This window comes from Periplaneta americana, chromosome 6 (assembly GCF_040183065.1).
Source record: "Periplaneta americana isolate PAMFEO1 chromosome 6, P.americana_PAMFEO1_priV1, whole genome shotgun sequence".
NCBI lineage: Eukaryota > Metazoa > Arthropoda > Insecta > Blattodea > Blattidae > Periplaneta > Periplaneta americana.
This window is the reverse complement of record NC_091122.1, coordinates 39,292,103-39,315,847: the sequence shown is the minus strand read 5'-3', so window position 1 is coordinate 39,315,847 and position 23,745 is coordinate 39,292,103. Positions and strand designations below refer to the sequence as shown.

At 35.5% G+C, this 23,745-nt stretch overlaps 1 protein-coding gene across 2 annotated transcripts; it reads right to left on the bottom strand.

The window, feature by feature from the left end:
• IntS10 (integrator complex subunit 10) lies at window positions 1-23,210 on the bottom strand. 2 transcript variants are annotated; one of them, XM_069827936.1, is made up of 13 exons: window positions 22,895-23,210; window positions 20,485-20,552; window positions 18,691-18,818; window positions 18,117-18,232; window positions 16,201-16,282; window positions 14,236-14,363; window positions 13,678-13,793; window positions 12,690-12,841; window positions 9,269-9,511; window positions 7,734-7,933; window positions 6,537-6,731; window positions 1,748-2,007; window positions 1-179 (listed from the first exon to the last, which is right to left on the bottom strand). In XM_069827936.1, the coding sequence occupies exons 1-13, from the start codon at window positions 23,042-23,044 to the stop codon at window positions 20-22; spliced, it is 1,998 nt and encodes a 665-aa protein (XP_069684037.1). In that variant the 5' UTR covers window positions 23,045-23,210; the 3' UTR covers window positions 1-19. The 2 variants fall into 2 exon arrangements, with proteins under 2 accessions (XP_069684037.1, XP_069684038.1); XM_069827937.1 differs by having other exon boundaries at window positions 9,269-9,508.
• Between the last annotated feature and the right edge of the window lie 535 nt (window positions 23,211-23,745).

Below are 23,745 nucleotides of genomic sequence, written 5' to 3'. Positions count from 1 at the left end.
TAAAAAATTAGGTAATACTTTATTGCAGAGACTGTAACAAAAGATCTCTTTCTGAAGTCAAAAACTTGATGATCAGATTATCAAGAGGCTCTATGCTTCTAGCTACTTGTCTCTTCATAGCCATTTTGAAGTCTTCTTTAACACCCTTATCAGTTCCTCGTGTTGAAATTCGGCGCTGACTGTAAGAAAGAAAAAGAAAGGCTGATTAATTACAAAGAAAACTGTTTTTATCATCTGTTCTTTTTTGTCTACTGTCATAGTGACCGGACTGAAATAGTAAATCTTCCTATTTTTTTTTATTTTATTGGGTTATTTTACGACGCTGTATCAACATATAGGTTATTTAGCATCTGAATGAAATGAAGGTGATAATGCCGGTGAAATGAGTCCGGGGTCCAGCACCGAAAGTTACCCAGCATTTGCTCGTATTAGGTTGAGGGAAAACCCCGGAAAAATCTCAACCAGGTAACTTGCCCCGACTGGGATTCGAACCCAGGCCACCTGGTTTCGCGGCCAGACGCGCTGAATGTTACTCCACAGGTGTGGACAAATCTTCCTATCAGTAGAATGGCAGATATAAGTTGATATTTCACTAAAAGTAAAATCTACAATTTGAATATGATAGAAAATTTGTATCTATTATCTTATGTATAAATGTAGTTCCTTCACCTTAATGGAAACTACTGGCAGTTACAAGTTATACACTGCATTCAACTATTCCCTCCGCAATGCATTATCTACTTGTAGGAGCCATACAACTTTATCTTTCTTCCACTCTTACCCTTCTTCTCTACTTGATTGACTAAGCATAGACAAGCGAAAATGAACCTTAAGAACTAGACTTGACCTTCAGAGGGATTAGTTTAAAGCACTGTATAATAGTATTACATGCTGCGGAATAAAATACAATTTGTTAGTAATTACACACTGCCTGTTAGTTATATGTTGTTTTCTAATGCCAAGTGTTTGACAATAAAGTCATTTGACCTCTTGCACTCCAATATTCCAATATTTTTCAAAGATATTATCATGGTCAGCCACTGAAGCAGAGATTTTGAGGTGTTCCAAATCCATTTCTTGGTTTGAGTTGCACAATGGGCAGTTAGGGGACTGATATATTCCAATTCTATGCAGGTGTTTGGCCAAACAATCATGGCCTGTTGCCAATCTAAATGCAGCTACAGACGATTTTCGTGGTAAATCGGGAATTAACTGTGGATTATGATGCAGAGAGTTCCATTTTTTCCCTTGAGATTGTATTATTAAATTTTGTTTGTTGAAGTCTATGTAGATTTAATAAATCTTTTCACAGAGTAATACGTAGATTTAGTAACAGGTCTGTAAGTAGCAGTGCTGCCCTTCTTTGCTAAAGCATCCGCATGCCTGGTAGTTATATAAATTGTATTAAAAGGTTAGGGAATAAATTATGAGTGCAATTTTTTCAACAGTGTACAGCTTACACAAAGGGGCTGAACCTTGTGAGCACGACCTTTCACAACATTTACACTGCTTACTTTTTAATTCTATATAAAATACCTACACTATTAATCTATTTAGAAAAGTCTGATAACTTTATATTTGCACATAACCATAAAATATCAACATGGCATATCACCGTACGTTAGAGGTCTCTAAAGAGTTCAATACTTCACATGGATATAATGCAGAGTCCATTTAATTTATTAATTAAAAATCAATAATCAGAGGTTCTAATGTCTATATTAATGTACACATTATTTCTTATTACCTTGTGAGTTGAGCAGTTGGCATGATATCAAGTGTAATTCCTCCTCCTTGTTCCGTTGAAAGGTACATAAATTCTTCCAAAACATCCACATTCACTATATAGTTCTGAAATAAGCTATAAGAAAAACTTCCTCTTTGACGGATTCTCTCCATAAGATGAGTCATTAAGTCTTCCTCCAGAGGCCAATCAAATTGCAAAAGTGTAATGATGTGTCCAATAGCCAAATCATTATCCGGTCGCAACTTCGACAAACATTGACGCTAAAAAAAAAAAAAATATTTTTTATAAGATGAAGTAGCATGCCAAGAAAACTGCATTAACATGATCAAATGATTACTATTTAAAACTGTGCATCTACACGGTTCAATTTTTCATGCATTTACACATGGTAAGAATATTGAAAGAATCAAGTTGAAAATGAATGTTCTATTAAGATGTATGCAGATTTTGTGTCTACATGGTGTGCCGTGTTGAATATCATCTTTACTTACTTACTTATTGGCTTTTAAGGAACCCGAAGGTTCATTGCCACCCTCACATAAGCCCGCCATTGATCCCTATCCTGAGCAAGATTAATCCAGTCTCTACCATCATATCCCACCTCCCTCAAATCCATTTTAATATTATCTTCCCATCTACGTCTCGGCCTTCCCAAAGGTCTTTTTCCTGCCAGCCTCCCAACTAACACTCTATATGCATTTCTGGATTCGCCCATATATGCTACATTCCCTGCCCATCTCAGACCTCTGGATTTAATGTTCCTAATTATGTCAGGTGAAGAATACAATGCATGCAGCTCTGCATTGTGTAACTTTCTCCATTCTCCTGTAACTTCATCTCTCTTAAGCCCCAAATATTTTCCTTATTCTCAAACACCCTTAACCTATGTTCCTCTCTCAAAGTGAGAGTCCAAGCTTCACAACCATATAGAACAACTGGTAATATAACTGTTTTATAAATTCTAACTTTCAGATTTTTTTGACAGCAGACTATATGACAAAAGCTTCTCAACCGAATAATAACAGGCATTCACCATATTTATTCTGCGTTTAATTTCCTCCTGAGTGTCGTTTATATTTGCTACTGTTGCTCCAAGATATTTGAATTTTTCCACCTCTTCGAAGGATAAATCTCCAATTTTTATATTTCCATTTCGTACAATATTCTGGTCACGAGACATAATCATATACTTAGTCTTTTCGGTATTTACTTCCAACCCTATTGCTTTACTTGCTTCAAGTAGAATTTCCGTGTTTTCCCTAATCGTTTGTGCATTTGAATATCATCTTTATTACAGATAAATATTAAATATCATAGTTAGGCCTACATCATTCGCAAAATTGTGGTTGAACACTCCATAGGCACTCATATTTGCGATAATCTTCAATATAAACTAATCGCACTTGGCACCATTTTCAGCTTACAGCTAGGTACTCATTTACCAGAAAAAATTAGTTCGCTGCATCCGGTTTTTTATTTGAGTATACCAAAACATGAAATTCGAAGTGCATATAATAATTAATTTAAGAAGCTTGTTTTTAGAGACAGGATTTTCTTGCACTATCAAATGGTCAAATATGCACAATGAAGGTTAAAAAAACACTGAAAATATGCACTATCAAAATTGAAAACTTACATTTTATTTTCGAATGGCACAATGTAGGCTACTACTAGCAGTCTTTCCAAATTTCTAAGATATTCTTTTCCCTTGATCCCACAAGATCTCTTCTCGAACATTTAATCAGGGGCATTGCAACACTTCACAGATCACTACAGAACACAAATACAGCAGCTAATTCACAAAACACCTGTACATGTAGCCTACTACAGACCTTCTACCTATCTACCTTTCCAAATTAAAGGCATGTTAGGGGAAGCATGTTAGTGCTATTGTCGCCAAACTACTAAGTATGGGAGGGAGCAGAAGAGGCATCCTTCTAATTTTAATTTTAGCCTCAGGGTAAGACTTGTATAGTGTGGAATTCCAGTGTGACAATACAATGAGAGGATTAGCTGGTAAGGTTCAAAATCCTCAAGTAGAAATCCTGCAAACATTTCACTTATATTTTTCAGTACATATACAGTAGAACTTGGTTATAACGACATCCAAGGGACCTTAAAAATTATGTTGTTATAAATGAGTGTCGTAGTAACCAAGATTCAGGTGAAAATGAAAAGGTGGAAAATGAAAAATAACAAACTTAATTAGACTTATTTTAGATTTATGTATTAACTTTTAAGCCTACCATAAACATAATAAAATACACGTAGGCCTACAATTATAAATACAGTATTCTGTATTAAAACAGTTTGTTCACTACTCACCAAACTACTTTACTTAGGAGTGAAGTAATCAGTCATTTTACTCTGTTGTCTCGTACTTGCCCAATACAAACTTTCTAAATTATGTTCTATGTTCATAATTTCAGTTGCAATTTCACTGCTCCCTTCCTTAGCGTCATAAAACATGTTCATAATTCTAATGACTTCTAAAGCGTCACTCACTTCTTTTATTGGCCATACTGCTTTAAAATGCGTGCACTTAGTGAAAACTTCCTGTCGAAACTGACCTAATACCACATGAATTCGGGCAGGTTACAATGGGGTGGGGAATCCGCCTGCATTCCAGAGGTCTATGATAGAAGGGGACAGTAAAGAATTTGTCAGGGCCAGATTTCAACAAAATATTTCTTAAAATACTTTGGTTCTTAGAAAATCTTATTCCAAACTGAGGTTGAAAATGACGTTATATGCGAGGTAGACGCATATACATTTGTCGTATTAAGCAAGGTAGAAAAGCATATGTCTTATGGGGAATTAGTTGGGACCACAGAATATTTGACGTTATAGGCGAGGTGTCGCACAAAACGAGGTCGCTATAACCAATTTTACTGTACTCAAATATTGTAACCTCAGAAATACCAAACTCTACGAGGCAACATTTATAAAATGCAGTATCATGCGATTTAATATAAAATATGCAATGAAACTATAAAAATGGACGTAATATGCAACATAAACATCACCACTAAAAAAGACCAAAACATGCAAATATGCACGGAAAAAGTATACATATTTCTAATCACTAAGCTATGAAACGGATATTTACAAAGTTTGAGAACTGTAGCAAGCTTATATAAAAATATGCATTTGCATGGAAATCCTGTCTCTACTTATTTTGAACAGCAGGTGAAAAATTAAAAATGTGACATAGTGAAAGTATTTCATGCTTTACGAACAGAGAATAAAGCTTTTTCAGAATGTTGTTTGCAAGTACTGTGGATACCAACAAACAATGTTGACAATGTACGTCTTTTATCACGGTATGGTGCTGTTGTTTCAGACAGACAATATAATTTCAAGGAAGAAAATGCTGAACTGTGCACAATGTTATCTTTTGAGAAATGAAAGGCAGTAATTAGTATTAAATTGTAACAAAACTAACAAAATTCAATTTAAATCCTGTCCAAATTCAACGTCGCAAATTTCTAGCGGAATAATTAACAATAGATCCCTATTAGAAACAACAACAACCAAATTTCTTGGCTTAAAAATCGATAATGTGTTAAATTGGAAAAATCATATTAAAGAAATTACCCCCAAACTAAATTCAGCTTGTTTTGCTATTAGATCTATGCAAAAGATAGTAAATATCAATACCTTAAAAACAATATATCGTACTTTGCATACTTCCACTCGGTAATGAGTTTTGGAATAATATTCTGGGGAAATTCCACAGATAGTAACAATATATTTCTATTACAAAAAAGAGTAATTAGAATAATAGTAGGTGCCAAATCTAGGGAGTCGTGTAGGACTAGTTAAAAAAAACTACAAATAATGCCCATGGCTTGTCAGTAGATCTTTTCATTAATAGTCTTCCTCGTATGTAATCGTGAAAACTTTGTAACTAATTCAACAGTTCATAGCATAAATACAGGTCAAAAAAATGACTTTCATACTCCATCGGCAAGTCTATCGTGCTATCAAAAAGGAGTGCATTATATGGCAGTAAAAATTTTTAATAGCCTCCCTATTGATATAAAAAATGAAACTCAAAACATAAAATTATTTAGGGCCAAATTAAAGAAGTACCTAATTTCTCATGCCTTCTATTCTGTAGGTGAATTCATGACATTCAATAACGCTTCATGAAATTGATACTAAAACTATGTGTTGTACTAGTAGACTATATTGTAAATCTCGTCTGTATATATTTCATCTAGACTGTGACTATAAATTAAGATTTTATAATGGTATTAAGTTTTTTGACATGTTCCATATTCTAGCTGTAAGCATGTATGAATACCATGGAATGTTAATAAATACAATACAATACAATGTATAAAGTTTTCTTTGGAAAAAGTAGAAGCTAATTTCAGAAAATAGATGCTAATTTTGAGAAAAAATAGATGCTAAAAATTCAGGTACTTAACTTATAGGCCATTCGTTATCTCGTAAAACCAAATGCATGGGTGCACCATAGTTTACAGTAAGAACCTTATGGTGGGGGTAAGTGAGCTAACTACCCAAGAGGGAAATGTAGTAAGGGAAGAAACCTTCCCAGTCCACGTTTTTCTTCCCCTAATACGCAGCTTGGTTTCACGAAATAATGAATGACCTATAACTATTAACTTTTAAGTCAATACAAATAAACTGATGGAAGAACATTGGTTGTTTCGAGTTCCTTCCTCTTTTATAAAATTATTCATACAAAGAATCAGAGCTGATGCATTATGGAAATTATTAAGAGGTTTGATATTATGGTAATGAATAATATGATACTTACTTTGAGTGCTGCAACTAGAAGTTTGATACAATACTGTAAGACTTGAGTTCTTGTAAGGGGTAGAAAATGAAGATGTCTGTTTGACTGGCTTGGTTGAAGTAAGACATTTGTCAACTGACCTACTGAAGGTGAAGTGGTTGCTGCTGTTGAAGCTGGTAATGATGTAACTAACTGAAGAATATGCTCCATTGATCTCTAAAATTACGAGAATTCAAGTTACTAATGCTATCCGTAATACTAATATTAAGGAAGAAGAGGGGCGTTGATAAGTTTTTACGCCACCACAGATGACATTGGATTTCATATTTTCAGTCTCTTATGTTATCTTTTTATACAGTTGACAGAAATTGTTTAGTCTGTAGATATAGGCTATTATTTTCAGTTGGTTGGGTCTCTAAAGCACCGAATACAGATTAAAAGTAGAAAGGGATTAGTGTTGTCTTGTAATTGTTCTTTGTTTTCAGAGAAATTAAATAAAGTTTTTGTGGAGGTACAATATGTGAACAAGAAATAGGTTTACCACTTCGATCCTGAAACAAAAAAATTAATCAAAGAAGTGGAAAAAATCCCTCTTCTACTAAACTATTCAAGATTTTTGAGATGCAGAATACTATTCTAACTTTCTAAAAGCACTGAAGCTCTAGAGGTTTGAATTTTTGTGTCACATAACATATTCATAAAATTTGGATCCATCAGATTATTCTGTTGCTAAATCTCAAACAGGACTCAAAAGGAAGGAACTTACTGGACAGCAACACAATTGTGATGGAAGCACTGAATAACAGCCTTCAATCAACTTCGAATTTTGAGATGAATACAATAGTTGGATAGTGCCAATAAGCGTATTGAGTTAAAAAGATATGATGTTGGAAAATAAGTATATCAATCATATCCTACAATTTTTTCTATGGTGGGATAAAAACAACAACAACAACAATAATAATAATAATAATAATAATAATAATAATAATACATTTTATCAGCAGCATCATGTGTAATTCTAATGATCGTCGATAAACATATTAATTATTAGAGGAATATAATTTATTGTATCTTTCATAGAAAATATAGAGTTTATTCTATAAATGTACAACTCAAATTTAATAATTTTATAACCATAGTTAATTTTAACCACTTCAGAAAAATATATAATATAAAATGTAAAAATTATGCACAGAAATTGCACAAAAAACTTACATCAAAGAGACCCTGGCAGTAGAAGGTGCTGGCAAGGCGGAGGTGTCTGCGTAGTGTCCCATTAGTTCCTGTTTCCACTGTAGCAAGGTTCCCTATTTTACTAAGTGCATCCTCGAATCTTCCTTTATATATAGCTGCATCTATTAAGAATCCATGCAACCAACTGTCTAGCTTCAAGTGTTGGCTCAATTTCGCAAATTCTAAAAGTGAAAGTTACAAAAACTCACATTAAACATCATCCATTTATATAAATTAGTGAAAGTTCTTCACTGTGAAAAATGTTCTATGGCATTTTTTTGGTTTCGCGCCATTCCAATGTTTGAAATAGCATCTTTTACTTTTTAAGTATTAATTACAGTACGATTATTTAGTCCTGACAGTCGCCGGAGATGTGCGTGTGGGACAGGCAAGTCCATTTAATTATGCCAAGGGGTGTTTGGGTTATTCGCTCACTTGCCTTTACCGACCGCTCGCCCTTATCTCTACTCCGGAACTCTCCCCACTCCTCCTATTACTTCCCCTCTTTCGTGTCGCTGAGCTGTCAGGACTAAATAATCGGTCTGTACTACTGCTTAAATAATGCACAGAGTTCCCTTTAAATACAGTAATAACTTTCACATTGAAATGTTTAGTCTGCAAAGTTAGCTCTGTGGTAGCATGTCTGCCTCCAGACTAGCCGGCCCAGGTTCGATTCCCAGCGGGGTCAGAAATTTTCATGTAAAATTTCTACTTCGGAACTAGGAGAGATGGCGGTGCACAACTTCTAATCATTAAATCGTGCGCTAATATGCCTGGGTTAAATACCAAATCTCCCAGCAGTGCATATGAAGAGAAGGCAGATGTCACTGTTGATGGTGATTCATCCGTCGGATGGGGACATTAAGCCTGGCGGCCCCTTGGTGCAGTTCGACAGGAGTAGGCTATATGCCGACACAGGGTTAAACCTTCTCCCTTACTTATAAAAAAAACACTCACGCACGCACACACAAAAAACAAGATTTGCTCCACATTTTGATATAAATAAATAAATATAATGGAATAGAAAATATAAGTTATTTTCAAAACCATACAGTTTTGCCAACAATTTTTTCAATGATATGTGTATGTGCGTGCGTGTGTACGAAGGTGGGCCAAAAGTCACTACCCATTTCATCAACAGTTCGGGACTTGAAAGGAGCTGTTGAAAAGGCTTTTGAGGAAATTGAGTCTGATCAGATACTATGCGGGAAAATATGTCTAAATGTATAATGTATTAATAGGCAATGCAGAAGGGAAACAATTTGAAAAACAATGGAAAACAGTAGGCACTGATTTTTTACCCATTCTGTGTATATAATTGGTTTTGAAAATACATGTATCTGAAGTAAATAAATCGACAGAAGAAAAAAAACAGATAATTCATATAATTATGTGCAGTTTTATAATTTATCATTCAAATTTCTACAGAAGAACCTACCAAAAACATGAAGAGTTAAAGATAAGGGTATCACTTGGTTAGAATAGAAAGTAACATAAAAATTCACTACTCAAATTACCTCTCTCTAGACTATCAGAACTGTGAAGCAGGTCCCAGCATCGAATTGCCATAAGAAAATTATGTACAACAGCCACATTTCCAGGTCTTCCTACGGTAAGTGTCGGTGCTGAAGCTGAAGATTCGTCGACCAACTCTGTCTTTCGACGTTTGTGTTTAGGTTCACTAGAAGTACTTGCTGATGATGGTGTGCTCCCTGAATCTGGCTCTCCACAAAATGCTTCAACCAAGACCAAAGGAACTTCTGAAAGAAAATCAAAATCAATAAAGTTATGATTCCACAGTTTCACTTGAACAGATACCAGATCTATCCAAATAAAACTGACTTCCTTATTACAGTGTAATTTAAGACTTAAGTATACACAATTTAATTTTGTTAATTCAATGACTTCATAATTGTTCTGTCAAATACTTGATCCTTCAGCCTGTTGTGCACCTACTTACATGAGACATGGTACAAGGCCAAAGTTTGAGACAACAGAGAATATGCGTAAAGGGAGGGAAAGAAAAAGGTACAGAAGGAGGAGAAAGGGAAGGAGAGGCAGAGAGAGAGAGAGGATAATAGCAGTCTAGTATATACAGTCACGAAGCTCAATACGTAGTAAATATGCATTCATAGATAGTTGCTAACCACTAGGATCGCTAATATCGCCTCATTACAGACAATGCGAAATAGTACCTGCACAGTCTACTGTTCCTAGCACCCTCACAACTCAAGCTTCGTGACTGTATATACTAGACTGTGATAATAGCATGTGGGTGAAGTCTAGTTTAAAGGGAAGGAGGGGCAGAGAGAGAAAGAGATAAAAGATAAAAGCATGTTGGTATAAGTCTAGTCTAAAGGAAAGGAGGGGCACAGAGAGAAAGAGATAAAAGCATGTTGGTTTAAGTCTAGTCTAAAGGGAAGGAGGGGCAGAGAGAGAAAGAGATAAAAGCATGTGAGTGTAAGTTTAGTCTAAAGGAAGGAGGGGCAAAGACAAAAGAGATAAAAGCATGTGAGTGTAAGTTTATCCTAAAGGAAGGAGAGGCAGAGAAAGAGATAAAAGCACGTGAGTGTAAGTTTAGCCTAAAGGAAGGAGAGGCAGAGAAAGGGATAAAAGCACGTGAGTGTAAGTTTAGCCTAAAGGAAGGAGAGGCAGAGAAAGAGATAAAAGTACGTGAGTGTAAGTTTAGCCTAAAGGAAGGAGAGGCAGAGAAAGAGATAAAAGCACGTGAGTGTAAGTGTAGTCTAAAGGAAGGAGAGGCAGAGATAGAGATAAAAGTACGTGAGTGTAAGTTTAGCCTAAAGGAAGGAGAGGCAGAGAAAGAGACAAAAGTACGTGAGTGTAAGTTTAGTCTAAAGGAAGGAGGGGCAAAGAGAAAGAGACAAAAGCACGTGAGTGTAAGTTTAGCCTAAAGGAAGGAGGGGCAAAGAGAAAGAGATAAAAGCACGTGAGTGTAAGTTTAGTCTAAAGGAAGGAGGGGCAAAGAGAAAGAGATAAAAGCACGTGAGTGTAAGTTTAGCCTAAAGGAAGGAGGGGCAGAGAGAGAAAGAGATAAAAGCACGTGAGTGTAAGTTTAGTCTAAAGGAAGGAGGGGCAGAGAGAGAAAGAAATAAAAGCACGTGAGTGTAAGTTTAGTCTAAAGGAAGGAGGGGCACAGAGAGAAAGAGATAAAAACACGTGAGTGTAAGTTTAGCCTAAAAGAAGGAGGGGCAGAGAGAGAAAGAGATAAAAGCACGTGAGTGTAAGTTTAGCATAAAGGAGGGGCAGAGAGAGAAAGAGATAAAAGCACGTGAGTGTAAGTTTAGTCTAAAGGAAGGAGGGGCAGAGAAAGAGATAAAAGCACGTGAGTGTAAGTATAGTCTAAAGGAAGGAGGGGCAGAGAGAGAAAGAGATAAAAGTACGTGAGTGTAAGTTTAGTCTAAAGGAAGGAGGGGCAGAGAGAGACAGAGATAAAAGCACGTGAGTGTAAGTTTAGTCTAAAGGAAGGCGGGGCAGAGAGAGAAAGAGATAAAAGCACGTGAGTGTAAGTTTGATCTAAAGGGAAGGAGGGGCAGAGAGAGAAAGAGATAAAAGCACGTGAGTGTAAGTTTGGTCTAAAGGAAGGAGGGACAAAGAGAGAAAGAGATAAAAGCACGTGAGTGTAAGTTTAGTCTAAAGGAAGGAGGGGCAGAGAGAGACAGAGATAAAAGCACGTGAGTGTAAGTTTAGCCTAAAGGAAGGAGGGGCAGAGAGAGAAAGAGATAAAAGCACGTGAGTGTAAGTTTAGCCTAAAGGAAGGAGGGGCAGAGAGAGAAAGAGATAAAAGCACGTGAGTGTAAGTTTAGCATAAAGGAGGGGCAGAGAGAGAAAGAGATAAAAGCACGTGAGTGTAAGTTTAGTCTAAAGGAAGGAGGGGCAGAGAAAGAGATAAAAGCGCGTGAGTGTAAGTATAGTCTAAAGGAAGGAGGGGCAGAGAGAGAAAGAGATAAAAGTACGTGAGTGTAAGTTTAGTCTAAAGGAAGGAGGGGCAGAGAGAGACAGAGATAAAAGCACGTGAGTGTAAGTTTAGTCTAAAGGAAGGCGGGGCAGAGAGAGAAAGAGATAAAAGCACGTGAGTGTAAGTTTGATCTAAAGGGAAGGAGGGGCAGAGAGAGAAAGAGATAAAAGCACGTGAGTGTAAGTTTGGTCTAAAGGAAGGAGGGACAAAGAGAGAAAGAGATAAAAGCACGTGAGTGTAAGTTTAGTCTAAAGGAAGGAGGGGCAGAGAGAGACAGAGATAAAAGCACGTGAGTGTAAGTTTAGCCTAAAGGAAGGAGGGGCAGAGAGAGAAAGAGATAAAAGCACGTGAGTGTAAGTTTAGCCTAAAGGAAGGAGGGGCAGAGAGAGGAAGAGTTTAAAACACGTGAGTGTAAGTTTAGTCTAAAGGAAGGAGGGGCAGAGAGAGAAAGAGATAAAAGCACGTGAGTGTAAGTTTAGCCTAAAGGAAGGAGGGGCAGAGAAAGAGATAAAAGCACGTGAGTGTAAGTATAGTCTAAAGGAAGGATGGGCAGAGAGAGAAAGAGATAAAAGCACGTGAGTGTAAGTTTAGTCTAAAGGAAGGAGGGGCAGAGAGAGACAGAGATAAAAGCACGTGAGTGTAAGTTTAGTCTAAAGGAAGGCGGGGCAGAGAGAGAAAGAGATAAAAGCACGTGAGTGTAAGTTTGATCTAAAGTGAAGGAGGGGCAGAGAGAGAAAGAGATAAAAGCATGTGAGTGTAAGTTTGGTCTAAAGGAAGGAGGGGCAGAGAGATAAAAGATAAAAACGTGTTGGTGTAAGTGTAGTCTAAAGGAAAGGAGCAGAGAGAGTAAGTTTGATCCAAAGGAAGAAGGAGCAGAAAGAAAGAAATAAAAGATAAACCCATGTTTGTGTAAGTTTAGTATGAGTATAATTTGTTATTAATGAATACTTGAAATAGCATACCTGAATCCAGAGTTGCTATGTATTCGTGCAGACAATGCAAGAAAAAAGTAGTGGTGCAATAAAGAAGTTGCTTGTGATTTGGATGATCATCTCCAAGCAAAGCACGTGTTTGATGAAACTGAATAATCTTCTGCCAATATAAGTCTTTATTCCTGAAAGAAAATATTTAGTAAACAACACGGTTATAGGTAAATATACTACAGATAAATACACACAACAAATGAAAAGTTATAATATTCCACAGAAAAATTAATACTATTTCAGAACAAAATTGTACTGTACATTCTCAATAGTGTGATAAAGCTTAGTGGCTTTTATATGCATTAAAATTATTTTAATATTTTTACAGAAAACCCATATTTTGAAATATTAAATAAAGTTATTTCCATAGGAATCGAGTAATTTAAATCATGAATGTGTTAATGCTGACTGCACGCATTGTATTCTTCACCTGACGAAATTAGGAACTTAAAATCCAGACATTTGAGATGGGCAGGGCATGTAGCACGTATGGGCGAATCCAGAAATGCATATAGAGTGTTAGTTGGGAGACCGGAGGGAAAAAGACCTTTAGGGAGCCCGAGACGTAGATGGGAGGATAATATTAAAATGGATTTGAGGGAGGTGGGGTATGATGATAGAGACTGGATTAATCTTGCACAGGATAGGGACCGATGGTGGGCTTATGTGAGGGCGGCAATGAACCTCCGGGTTCCTTAAAAGCCATCTGTAAATAAGTAAGTATGTGTTAATGCTGAACATCAATAAGTTATCTAAAAATTCTTAACATCCATAAGTACTTGACCACTTATGCTGATTAGCTGGTTGGGTTTTTTCCAAGGTTTTCTCCAACCACAAGGCGAATTTCAGGTAATCTATGGCGAATCCAAATTCCATCTTGCTATCATCAATCCCATCAAATCTAAATAGTTGATACAGTGTCGTTAAATAACCAACTAAAAAAATAACAAGTATTTGATTAAAATACCATGACTGTCCAAAGATAGCACTGAGTTCCCAACCCAGTTTTCTCCCTGTTGCTTCCTGAATTATAAACAAATTCTTCCATGGATCTTCGATTTTACTTTCCAGCTCTGGCAGATCCTGAAAATCAACAGCAAACGTAAACAAAAAAAAAAAAATAATAATAATAATATTAATATTAAAATAGAAATATCATTAAAATTATAATTATTTGTATAACGAAGGACTTAAATTTTCTGTACTCGCTCACGACCTTGCATTAAATTTAAGGTTAAGATTGGTCGCTCAAGTATTTTAATTTACAGTCTCTTGTATGCATTTGTTTACAACAAAGAGGTTAGTTATTTTGGATAGGCAACAGTATTTAATGTCGATAGAATTTTTTTTATAAAAATTTCTTCAATATATATTTTGGTATGCATGTGAGCCACTCAATAAATTAATACGCAGACAATTGGGACAAAGATTAAAATTTGTAATTAAAATTATGAAAAATAACGACAGAACTTGTTATAGTTAAATACTGGTACTTCAGAAAATATTATTTATAGAATCAACATACCTGGATAGCCTTACTAGGTGACATGAGATAACAAAGATAAAATTCTATTGACTTATGTAACAAACGAAATAGTTGTTTGGCTGGAAGATCAACCGAATTTGATCCTAACAATGGTAACAGGTCACATACTGTAAAAAAAAAAAGAAGACATTTTTGTTAATATGTAATTTACGAGACTCAAAATTAGCATTTCACAATACTAATATAATACTAAGTGTTTTCAGATTATTTTTAGGTTGCCTGAACAAAGAAGTTACTATAAAATAATCCTACTGATCTGTTTAGTTATACATACTAGGTTCAAAAAGTTCCCAGAATTTGCTAGTATCATAGAAACAACGTACCTTAAACACTATTCTACAGCATTCCCTTCAAAATAGTTGCCTTCCGCAACAACACACTTTTGCCAACGCGTGTAGAGTTCCTGCAAGCAGGCCTGGAAGCCATTTTGTGAAACCCGTCTTAGTGCTCTCGTCGCGTTTGCGATAACCTCTTCAGCATTGAATCTCCGTCCTTTCAGATGACTTTTCAGACGGGGAAACAGAAAGTAATCAGGTGGTGAGAGATCAGGAGAGTATGGTGGGTGATCCAAAGCAGTTATGTTGTGCCTGGCAAGAAAATTCTTTACAATAATTGCGCGATGAGCAGGTGCATTGTCATGCATAAGGAACCAGTTTCCTTCTCTGGACGTTTCCTTCTCACTGCGTCCCGGAGGCGACGGAGGATTTCTACGTACAATTCTTTCGTTACAGTACGACCTTCTGGAATGAACTCATGGTGGATGAGACCCTGAAGAAAACTTCCAACATAACTTTGCCTTTGGAAGTGTCCCTAGGAAATTTTTGCTTCCGAGGGGATGTTTTCGATTTCCACTCAGATGACTGTCGTTTAGGGACTGGGTCATACAAGTAGCACCAAGTTTCATCACCAGCAATAATTTTGTTTAAGAAATCACCATCTTCATCAGCCATACTGATCATGTCCCCAGCAAGAGTCATTCTTGTTTCTTTCTGTTCTGCCGACAACATTTTCGGAACTAACTTCTGAGACACGTAATGCATGTTGAGATGCTTGTGAAGAACATTGTATACACTTCCGACTGATATTCCGACCTCTGCTGCTATCTCTTTTATGGTTTTACGTCGGTCGTCCCTCACAACATTATGCACACGCTGAGCGATTACTTCATTTGTTGCAGTTCTTGGTCGGCCGCTGCGTACGTCATCTTTGATGCTATCGCGGCCACCAGAAAAGCGTTTATGCCAGGCATACACTTGAGTTTTTTTCATTGCTGCTTCGCCATATGCTTCTTCCAACAATCTTAATGTATCTGCAGGAGTTTTGTGTAACAAAACACAGAACTTCATGTTTGTACGTTGCTCTGTGGACATAATTACAAAATGCGACGAACAAACAAAACACCATGATAAACAATTGCCTACAACTCAAAACCAACAATCGCCATTATCAACAAACTTTAAGGAAATGACATCATGAATGTTACCAACAAAACAAATGTATAATATCCCTTGTTATATATTAATACGAAAAATGGTAGTAAAATTCCGGGAACTTTTTGAACCCAGTAGTAGTTCTTAATATGCTGTTTGGGATTTCAAAGAAATTACTTTGGGGGGGGGGGGGGAGAATAAAATTAATTTTAAATGTAAAGAAACCAGTCCAACCAGTCCCAAAGAAGTTATATATATAGCCTATATACAGTGTAAATATCCATATCCAAAATTACAGCAGGGTTCAATCACTAAAAAAAAAAAAAATTTTAAATTTGTATCTTACAAGTCATGTATGACCTGAAACTGAAAGGAACTATAAACAGGGAAATAGATAATATTACGATTCAGTGATTTTGGTTCTCCTATCCACAAATTTTATTCTTCAAACTTACTCGAACAAGAAACATGATGATAAATATATTATTGTGTTATACATTATTATATTACTTACCAAGTAATTTGCGATAACAGTTGACTGAATTTTGATAATGGCTATGTTTCTCTGCTGTCATCAATGTGTCTACAAGCCTCGGCTGTAACAATATCATGTAAACTATTACAAACAAATCGACGGACATGTTTAAAAGGCAAACAAATCAGAATTCAAAGTTTTGAGAAACCTGTGTTTTAAAGTTTTACTCTGCTGTGAAAAATCCAAGAATCACTGAAATTACTCCAAATTCTCTTAAGGATGTTTTATATTTACTATAAGTTTCAAATTAGAATATGTTAATTGGTTTTTTCACAGAAATATGAAGGTTTAAAATGCAGTTTCCTCAAAATTTTAAATTTTGAGCTGTTTTCCTTTTGAACTGACTCATAGAAATAATGACTAGCTACTTGAAATGTATATAAACACTCCTTTTAAATTATAACTGTGGAGAAGTTCTAAATATGGGATAAATCTAGAAAAAAAATATTTCAAACATTTCAACATTCATTAAAATATTGACGAGGGGGGAGAGAGCCCTGACAAATGTTTGTGGGCAGGGGCCTACAATTCCTATGGGTGAAACCAAGTCACATGATCACACAATGTCCCTACTATATTTTAAGCCCCATGCTTATGCTTTTACAGAAAAGTTAAGTCTCTTTCCTCTACAACCTTACTTCACTCAGTTTCGTCTTTATGTTCATTTGCACTTTTTTTAATGGCAAGAACATCAGGAAACAGAGTATCGTCTTCCTGCTTCTATTACTGTTACAGTATGGTTGCTAGGAACCTTGAGTTTGTATTGTTGCTAGTAACTGAAGTCTGTACTCTGATTATAGCCATATTGCTGCCAATGCAATGAAAAAATGAGCTTACTGAAATAATCATATAACCTACAAACTGATTTACCAGCTGACAGATCGTTAATTGGAATGCTAATACACTTGATATAAAGTGTATTGTCAGACCACCGGATCTGTGCCCCCGTAAGATATGCGAACTGAACCCTAATTCCTTCTCAGCCTCGGCAATTCATTTCTCTCCCTGCATTGCTATCTCTCTCTTTTTTTTATCTCTCACCCTTTCTCTCCCCCACTACTCACAATTTTGAGTCTTCATGCAGGACAGTTTATTTGCACTTGCAGTCCAGTGTTGTCAATCAACATGAATACTGTAGCACGGAGTGGCGAAAGAAATATTATTAAGCAAGTACATAATAGAATTTCGTGATGAAGAGAAACAAACAGGTCAATATCTGTTTCCTATAAATCAGGGAACGAAAAGAGCAGTTGCGATCATAGGTGAGGCTTATTTTATTTTAATTGATTGTATTAAAATTACTTACCTAACTAATACTAATAATACAACATTTTTATGTAATTTATATAGGCAGGTCAGAGCTCCTAATAAAGAAAATCAGGAGAGAGGGAGTCTGTGCAGATGGAAAGCTAGAGTCACCAGGGAAGAACAGACCAAGGGAACCTTTAATTCTTGTAGATGATATGAACCGATTTATTTTAAGAAGAAAGATACAAGAATTTTATACCGTGCAGAAAGAATTTCCAACATTGAAGAAATTACTGAAGGTTGCGAGAGAAACAATAATTTCCAAGAATGGAGAGAAACACTACGGAAAGTGATTCGAGACATGGGATTTAGGTTTAAAAATGCATAAATACAAGATGTATTTTGATTGAAAGAAATTATATTGTAGCATGGAGGACCAGTTATTTATGACACCGTTTGTCAGAAGTCTGACAACATCCCTATTCGACAAGGTTCTTGGCCTGCTGTTTAACGTGGTGGGAGGAAAGCGGGTGGAATGGAGTGAGCACAGGCGTTAACTTTTCCAAGAACAACGACAGCGCTGAAGGGACACAGATTCGATGGTCCAACAATAACTATACATATATGTCATTATCATTAAAACTCACCCCATGCTGAGCAACTGTTTGAGGAAACCTTCTAAGTAGAAGAAGGAGAAGACGACAATGTTCCATTGTGTCCTCACTATGTTCTGCTGTCAGAAGAAGCAGCTGATGCTGTACATCTATGAAAAAAAAAAAATAATTGAACTGATAAAATCATGCTCGTTTTCAAAATGATAAACATATTTCATACACAAATTACAGGAATTATAAAATGTTCTAAATTCTCATCAAGGCGATGTCATCAAAAGAAATTACAGGAATTATAAAATGCTCTAAATTCTCATCAAAGTGATGTCATCTTACAATCATGTATGGTCAAATTTTCGCTGGAAGCAATACAGATAACATGCATGGAAAAGTGGGACGCTCTTTCTAATGGGTACATTTGAGACTAGATTGGCTGTATGAGCCCATGAAATATTTTTATTTGCAAGGATATATAACATGTCTGAGAATCATCCTTGTCGGTAAAGTTTTTAAGTGATCAGTTACTTACGAAAAACATTATATAAACTGAAATTCAATGACAATTCCTATGTTTAAATAAATGTTTATTCTATATACATTTATTACCAACCTAATGGTATGTGCGAAAACATATCCCTGAGGAAAATGGCATCAGAGTCTCCTGTATCAGATCTAAGAGATGTTGTCAAAGCCTGTACTTCCCTCCACATATCTGCTTCTTCTTGGAATTTTTGGAATCTACAAAGATAATATGTAATATAATAATTATGCCATTCAGATGCACAATTTTGTTTTAAAAATGGAATGAAACCTGAATTCTCTTTCTCAATTCAAATTAAACAGTTTTCAAAATACAACAATGTTAACGAAAAAAAAAATGTTACAAATAAAAACCTGAGTTGTACAAAACTCTGAAGAACATTCTTACTTTCTCATCATACCAAGAACAAAGAAAACATATTCTGACTGTGTTGAGGATGTTTTTGTATGTCTGTATATTTCATATTGTTCTAAGTTAGTATGTTCAGTTTCTGGCTTTTCGACTCAATATGTAGAATTTCCATGTCTGTTTCTATGTTGCTGTAATTGTGGTTGCTGTTGGTGATATGTTCTGAGTAGGTGGAAGTATTGCGTGATTTGGTTAGAGCTGTGATGTGTTCTTTGTATTGCGTTTGAAATGATCTCCCAGTTTGCTGATGTGTAAGTTATTAAACTCTTGCATGTTAATTTGTAAGCTCCTGCTAGGTTATATTTGTATGATCTGAGGCTTTCTCGGTGCTGGTTTGCAAAGTTGATTAATGTTTGTACCATAGATCGAAATGTTGCACGGGGGGGGGGGGGGTTGTGTGTGTGTGCACGCATGTGTCGTATGTGAGTGTTTTTTTTACTGTGGTTGTGGGTTCTTTATAAATTTTGAATGTATGTTTATTATCTACCTTTATTATTTTGGTGGATAAAAAATTTATGGATTTGTTATTGTAAATAAATAGAAAGCTGTAGTTATGATTATAGCTCAGATTTCCATGCAAATGCATGTTTTTTATAAGCTTGTTACACTTCTCAAATTTTACAAATATTTGTTTATAACGTATCAATTCCAAACAACCGTACTTTATTCCATGCATGTTTACATGTTTTGGGCTTTTTTTTGGGGGATTAAATTCATGCATAATGCATATTTTAAAGATGTTGCATTTAATAACATATATTCAGACCTTTATATTGCATATGACGTCCTTTTTTCAGGATTTAGTGCATATATTATGTTAACTTGTATAATAGTGTCTTTTATAAATACTGCTTCGTAGAATATGATATTTCCACGTTATTTGTTTATTGAGAAAAATAAACAAAAGAAAGCTACCAGCAATATGGTTTTGTGGCATCACACCTGAGAACTAAAATTTTTGGACTTTCCACTAAATTCTTTCTTTGTTACACTGGAATTCCCATCCCCCAACTTTCACTTGTTATAAAATGGAGGTCAAAATACTGAAAGAAAGGAAGGTAAAAGCAGTATGCTCCCAAACTGCAATTTAGTATATTTTTGTGTCGGATTGTGAGATGTTGCTTTAGCTCCTTTTAGAACTGCAAGAAGAGATCTTGTGTCAAAATGGGTTGAGAAAAAGGAATTTCTGAAGATGGACGGTGATGTAGTTTACTGTAATTGTTGTAAAAAGTACTTGTGTATTTTGGGGTGCATGATAGTGTCGCAGTTAAGACGTAATGCTGCAAAATCGGAAGTTCGCAGGTTCGATTCCCGATGGGGTCATGATGAGGCGAAAATGCAGCTCTTTCGTTTTAAATGTCAATCCTAAAGTATTAATTGGTGAATTAAATATTTAGTAAATGTCTTGTAATTGTTGAATAGTACATTTCTCATATAAAATTCACTGATACTTACATAGCACTGAAGCATTTTGCAGCCTCTTTTATGTTTTTGGCTGCCTTCTCAATCTGATAAGCTTCGAACTAAAAAAAAAAAAAAGAACACGTAATTTCATACAATCATGGAAACTATGTAATTCCCCCTGCATTATTTCCTACTGTTAATGTGTGAAAGTGCTAAAAAGTAAAACAACACATTAAAGAGTGTGGAGAGTTGTTTTACTTTTTGAAAGCTGTATGGAATTATCCTATCGTACAACATAAGGTAAACATTTGCAAACGATCTGAGAAACATAATTATCTCTATGGATTTACTTTTGGTTTTTATGGAAAGAGGACAGCTTTGACGAAGAATAGCCATTCCATTGACACTAAGTAACCTAGTAATTGATACAGCGTCATTAAATAACCGACTAAAAAACCATCATCATACTTCACTGACTTAACATTCAGATCTATTTTCATTTCAAGGAAATGATAACATTTTGAAGTGTTTACAGATATACCGTATCTCTACAGAGCTTTCCAGTCGTCCAAGATTTCTTTTCATTATTAATCAATAGCGTAGTTTCGAATAGTAACTTTCTGAATAACAATGTCAAAATAACAAGTCTATTCCCAACCTTATCTTCTATTCTTACAAGCTAATGTTTCTTTTGTATTCAGTCGTATAGGCCTGTAACAAGCTAAAGATCTAAGATAACACACACCAACAAACTTCATTTTTTTTTGTCTGTTTTGTTAATGAATGAAGTCCTAGTTTCCCAGCTTTATGCTAAAATAGAGACTGCCATAATTTTATAAAATATCATGTTCAGTAGCTATCTATTTTTACCTTTAACAGAGTATTATTTTATTACACTTATTATTATTTTTTGACATTTTTATTATCTTGTATTCAGAATTATTTAACTGTATGTAAAAAAACACAATAAAACTGGTTTACACATTAGGATAAAAGGGAATCCGGATAAAATTACTTCTTCCGCAACCTTTTTGTCCTTTTTTTTTTGCCATAACTTGTATTCTTTGAGGAACTCTGTAGTATATTATAATAATATACCTGTGTAATTTATACTTATTTTCTTTGTAAGCTGCCTTCAGTCATATCACTGGTATACGGATAGTAAGTGTACAATAACCCCACCTGATATATATTTTATTTAACAGTTTTTGTCGTACACCTTCCAGAGCTAAATACAAATTAGCTGTTACTTATTTATATATTAAATGTTAAAAATTTCACTCCTACTCACCTATACCCAAACAAACAAATATAACCTGAACGTAATACTATTAGACAATTACTGGTCCAATTTTCTTACTCCTGACATCAGTAGCTATAGATGGACTAATGATATTTCTCCAAAAAAACTACACTGAAGGGGTTTTTTTTTTTTTCACTGGCTTTTGGGAGATATGTTATACAGTAGTGATAAACACGTTGTTTCAGTTTGCAGCCACAAATACTTCCAACATAAAAGGTGTTCGATACTTAGCTGTATATTCTAATGCAATGTTGTAGCCTCCTCCCTCCTACTTGTTACCAATATAACCTTCGAGAAGGCCAGGACGCAATACTAGGGAAGCAAACCATTTACCTAGTAATTCGTCCTGGCACTCTCATGTGTTATGTTAATAATTAGTAGACGGGAAAGGGTGATTCTCCAGAAGAACTACACTAAAAGAGGCACATCTCCCTTCTCCCTCTACTAATTACCAATATAAGACACGAGAGGTCCAGGACGAAAATGGAAATGTCCATTTCCTTAGAATTGCGTCTTGGACTTCTCGAGTGTAATTTTGGTATTAAGTAGGGTAAGACAACAGTGCATTAGAATATACAGGTAAACATTAAACGATTTTATGTAGAAAGTACTTTTGGCTGCTAACATGAAAAAAATTGAGTGCCGACGACAATTATACACCGAAAATAAAGGTCGAAAGTTGCTGTGAAAGTGGAGGCTGGCGGAGAGGTGCGGGAATCTGTGACAAGTTAGATTAGGTTAAGTTGAAGCTTTTGGTATGCATTGAATGTACGAATCTGACAGTTTAGGCTTTTGATATGCCTTTGCATATACGAATCAGTTACAGGTTAGGTTAGTTTCCAACTTGATATGCCTTGCATATATTCACAATTGTCTAAGAATGTGCCCTTCCTTGTCCGCCTTCCTTTGGTAATCCTATTGTAAAGATTTTCCAGTCAGTGAAACAAAAAACAATTGTGTCTCCTTCAGTGTAGCTTTTCTGGAGAATACTGTCAATTAAGCTATATAATCTACATAATTATAAAATTTCAAGTCTACATAAAAAATATATATTGGGGTCCCTTTCCATGCATATATACTTGATCACAAAAAACCTGCACATTAAATTACATTCGTATAAGATTCTTTCTGACTCTAAATCGTGATATTGCTTTTTACCTGTACAGCAAAATTGTTAGGGAATAACGTTTTAGCAGTTATCATCCATGCTTTAGCAGCAAATGGATCACTCTTCAGAGCATCTTTTGCCCGCAAAACAAGATATTCTTCATCTGACACAGTATTGGTATCACCTATCACTGGTGCCATTGTGCAAGTAGTCTAAATACTATTTTACTAGCTTTTGAATATATCGCTTTCCCAAATTCGCTTCAAACATTCTTATACAATTTACATCATATTTCTCAATAAGTACACCATATGATCAAAAGGACATAGTGTGCAACAGCCTAGCAGCAGCAACCAGTGAGTGATCTGTTACCAGCTGTCAACTAGCAGTGCTGCCATGACTTGTTCTGGAAGTTCTATTGCTGTTACGTAGCGGAAAAAGTGAGACGTGGGAAAATCGCGACTGAAAGTGGGGTAGTGGCAGATATACTCTGTGTTTGAAAGCAAAAATACTGAATTATTTGTTAAGAACTCGATCTATTGTCACTAAGTTGTTAAATTTCAGGATTTTGCGAGAATATATATTGGCTACCCTGCTTAGTCTATAAAATATCTGCATGATTGTTGACAATCGATCGTCTCAATGAGTGTTGCCAATGTTGCAACTTATCGCTGAGTCTCATGACTTGTAACTGTTTTGCGGCGAGTTTATTTTAAATTTTTCAATTGAATAGGGACTTCGCGACTTCTCAGTATCCTCCAGTAACAAAAATAAAACGTTCTTTATTGATAATAAGGAATCAAACTACTTTTGAACTAATGTTCAGCGACTCTTCGTACATTTCAGTTGGCGACACTAATGGCGGGTACTACCGTGTTTGTAATTCTTCTATATAAAGCCA

Coding starts and splice junctions, on each gene's coding strand:
- IntS10 (XM_069827936.1), bottom strand. CDS start 23,044: ATGGCACCAGTGATAGGTGATACCAATACTGTGTCAGATGAAGAATAT. Junction 16,283..18,116: donor AAACAGTTGCTCAGCATGGG/GTGAGTTTTAAT, acceptor ATATTGTTACAG/CCGAGGCTTGTAGACACATT. Junction 7,934..9,268: donor TTCTGATAGTCTAGAGAGAG/GTAATTTGAGTA, acceptor TTTCACTTTTAG/AATTTGCGAAATTGAGCCAA.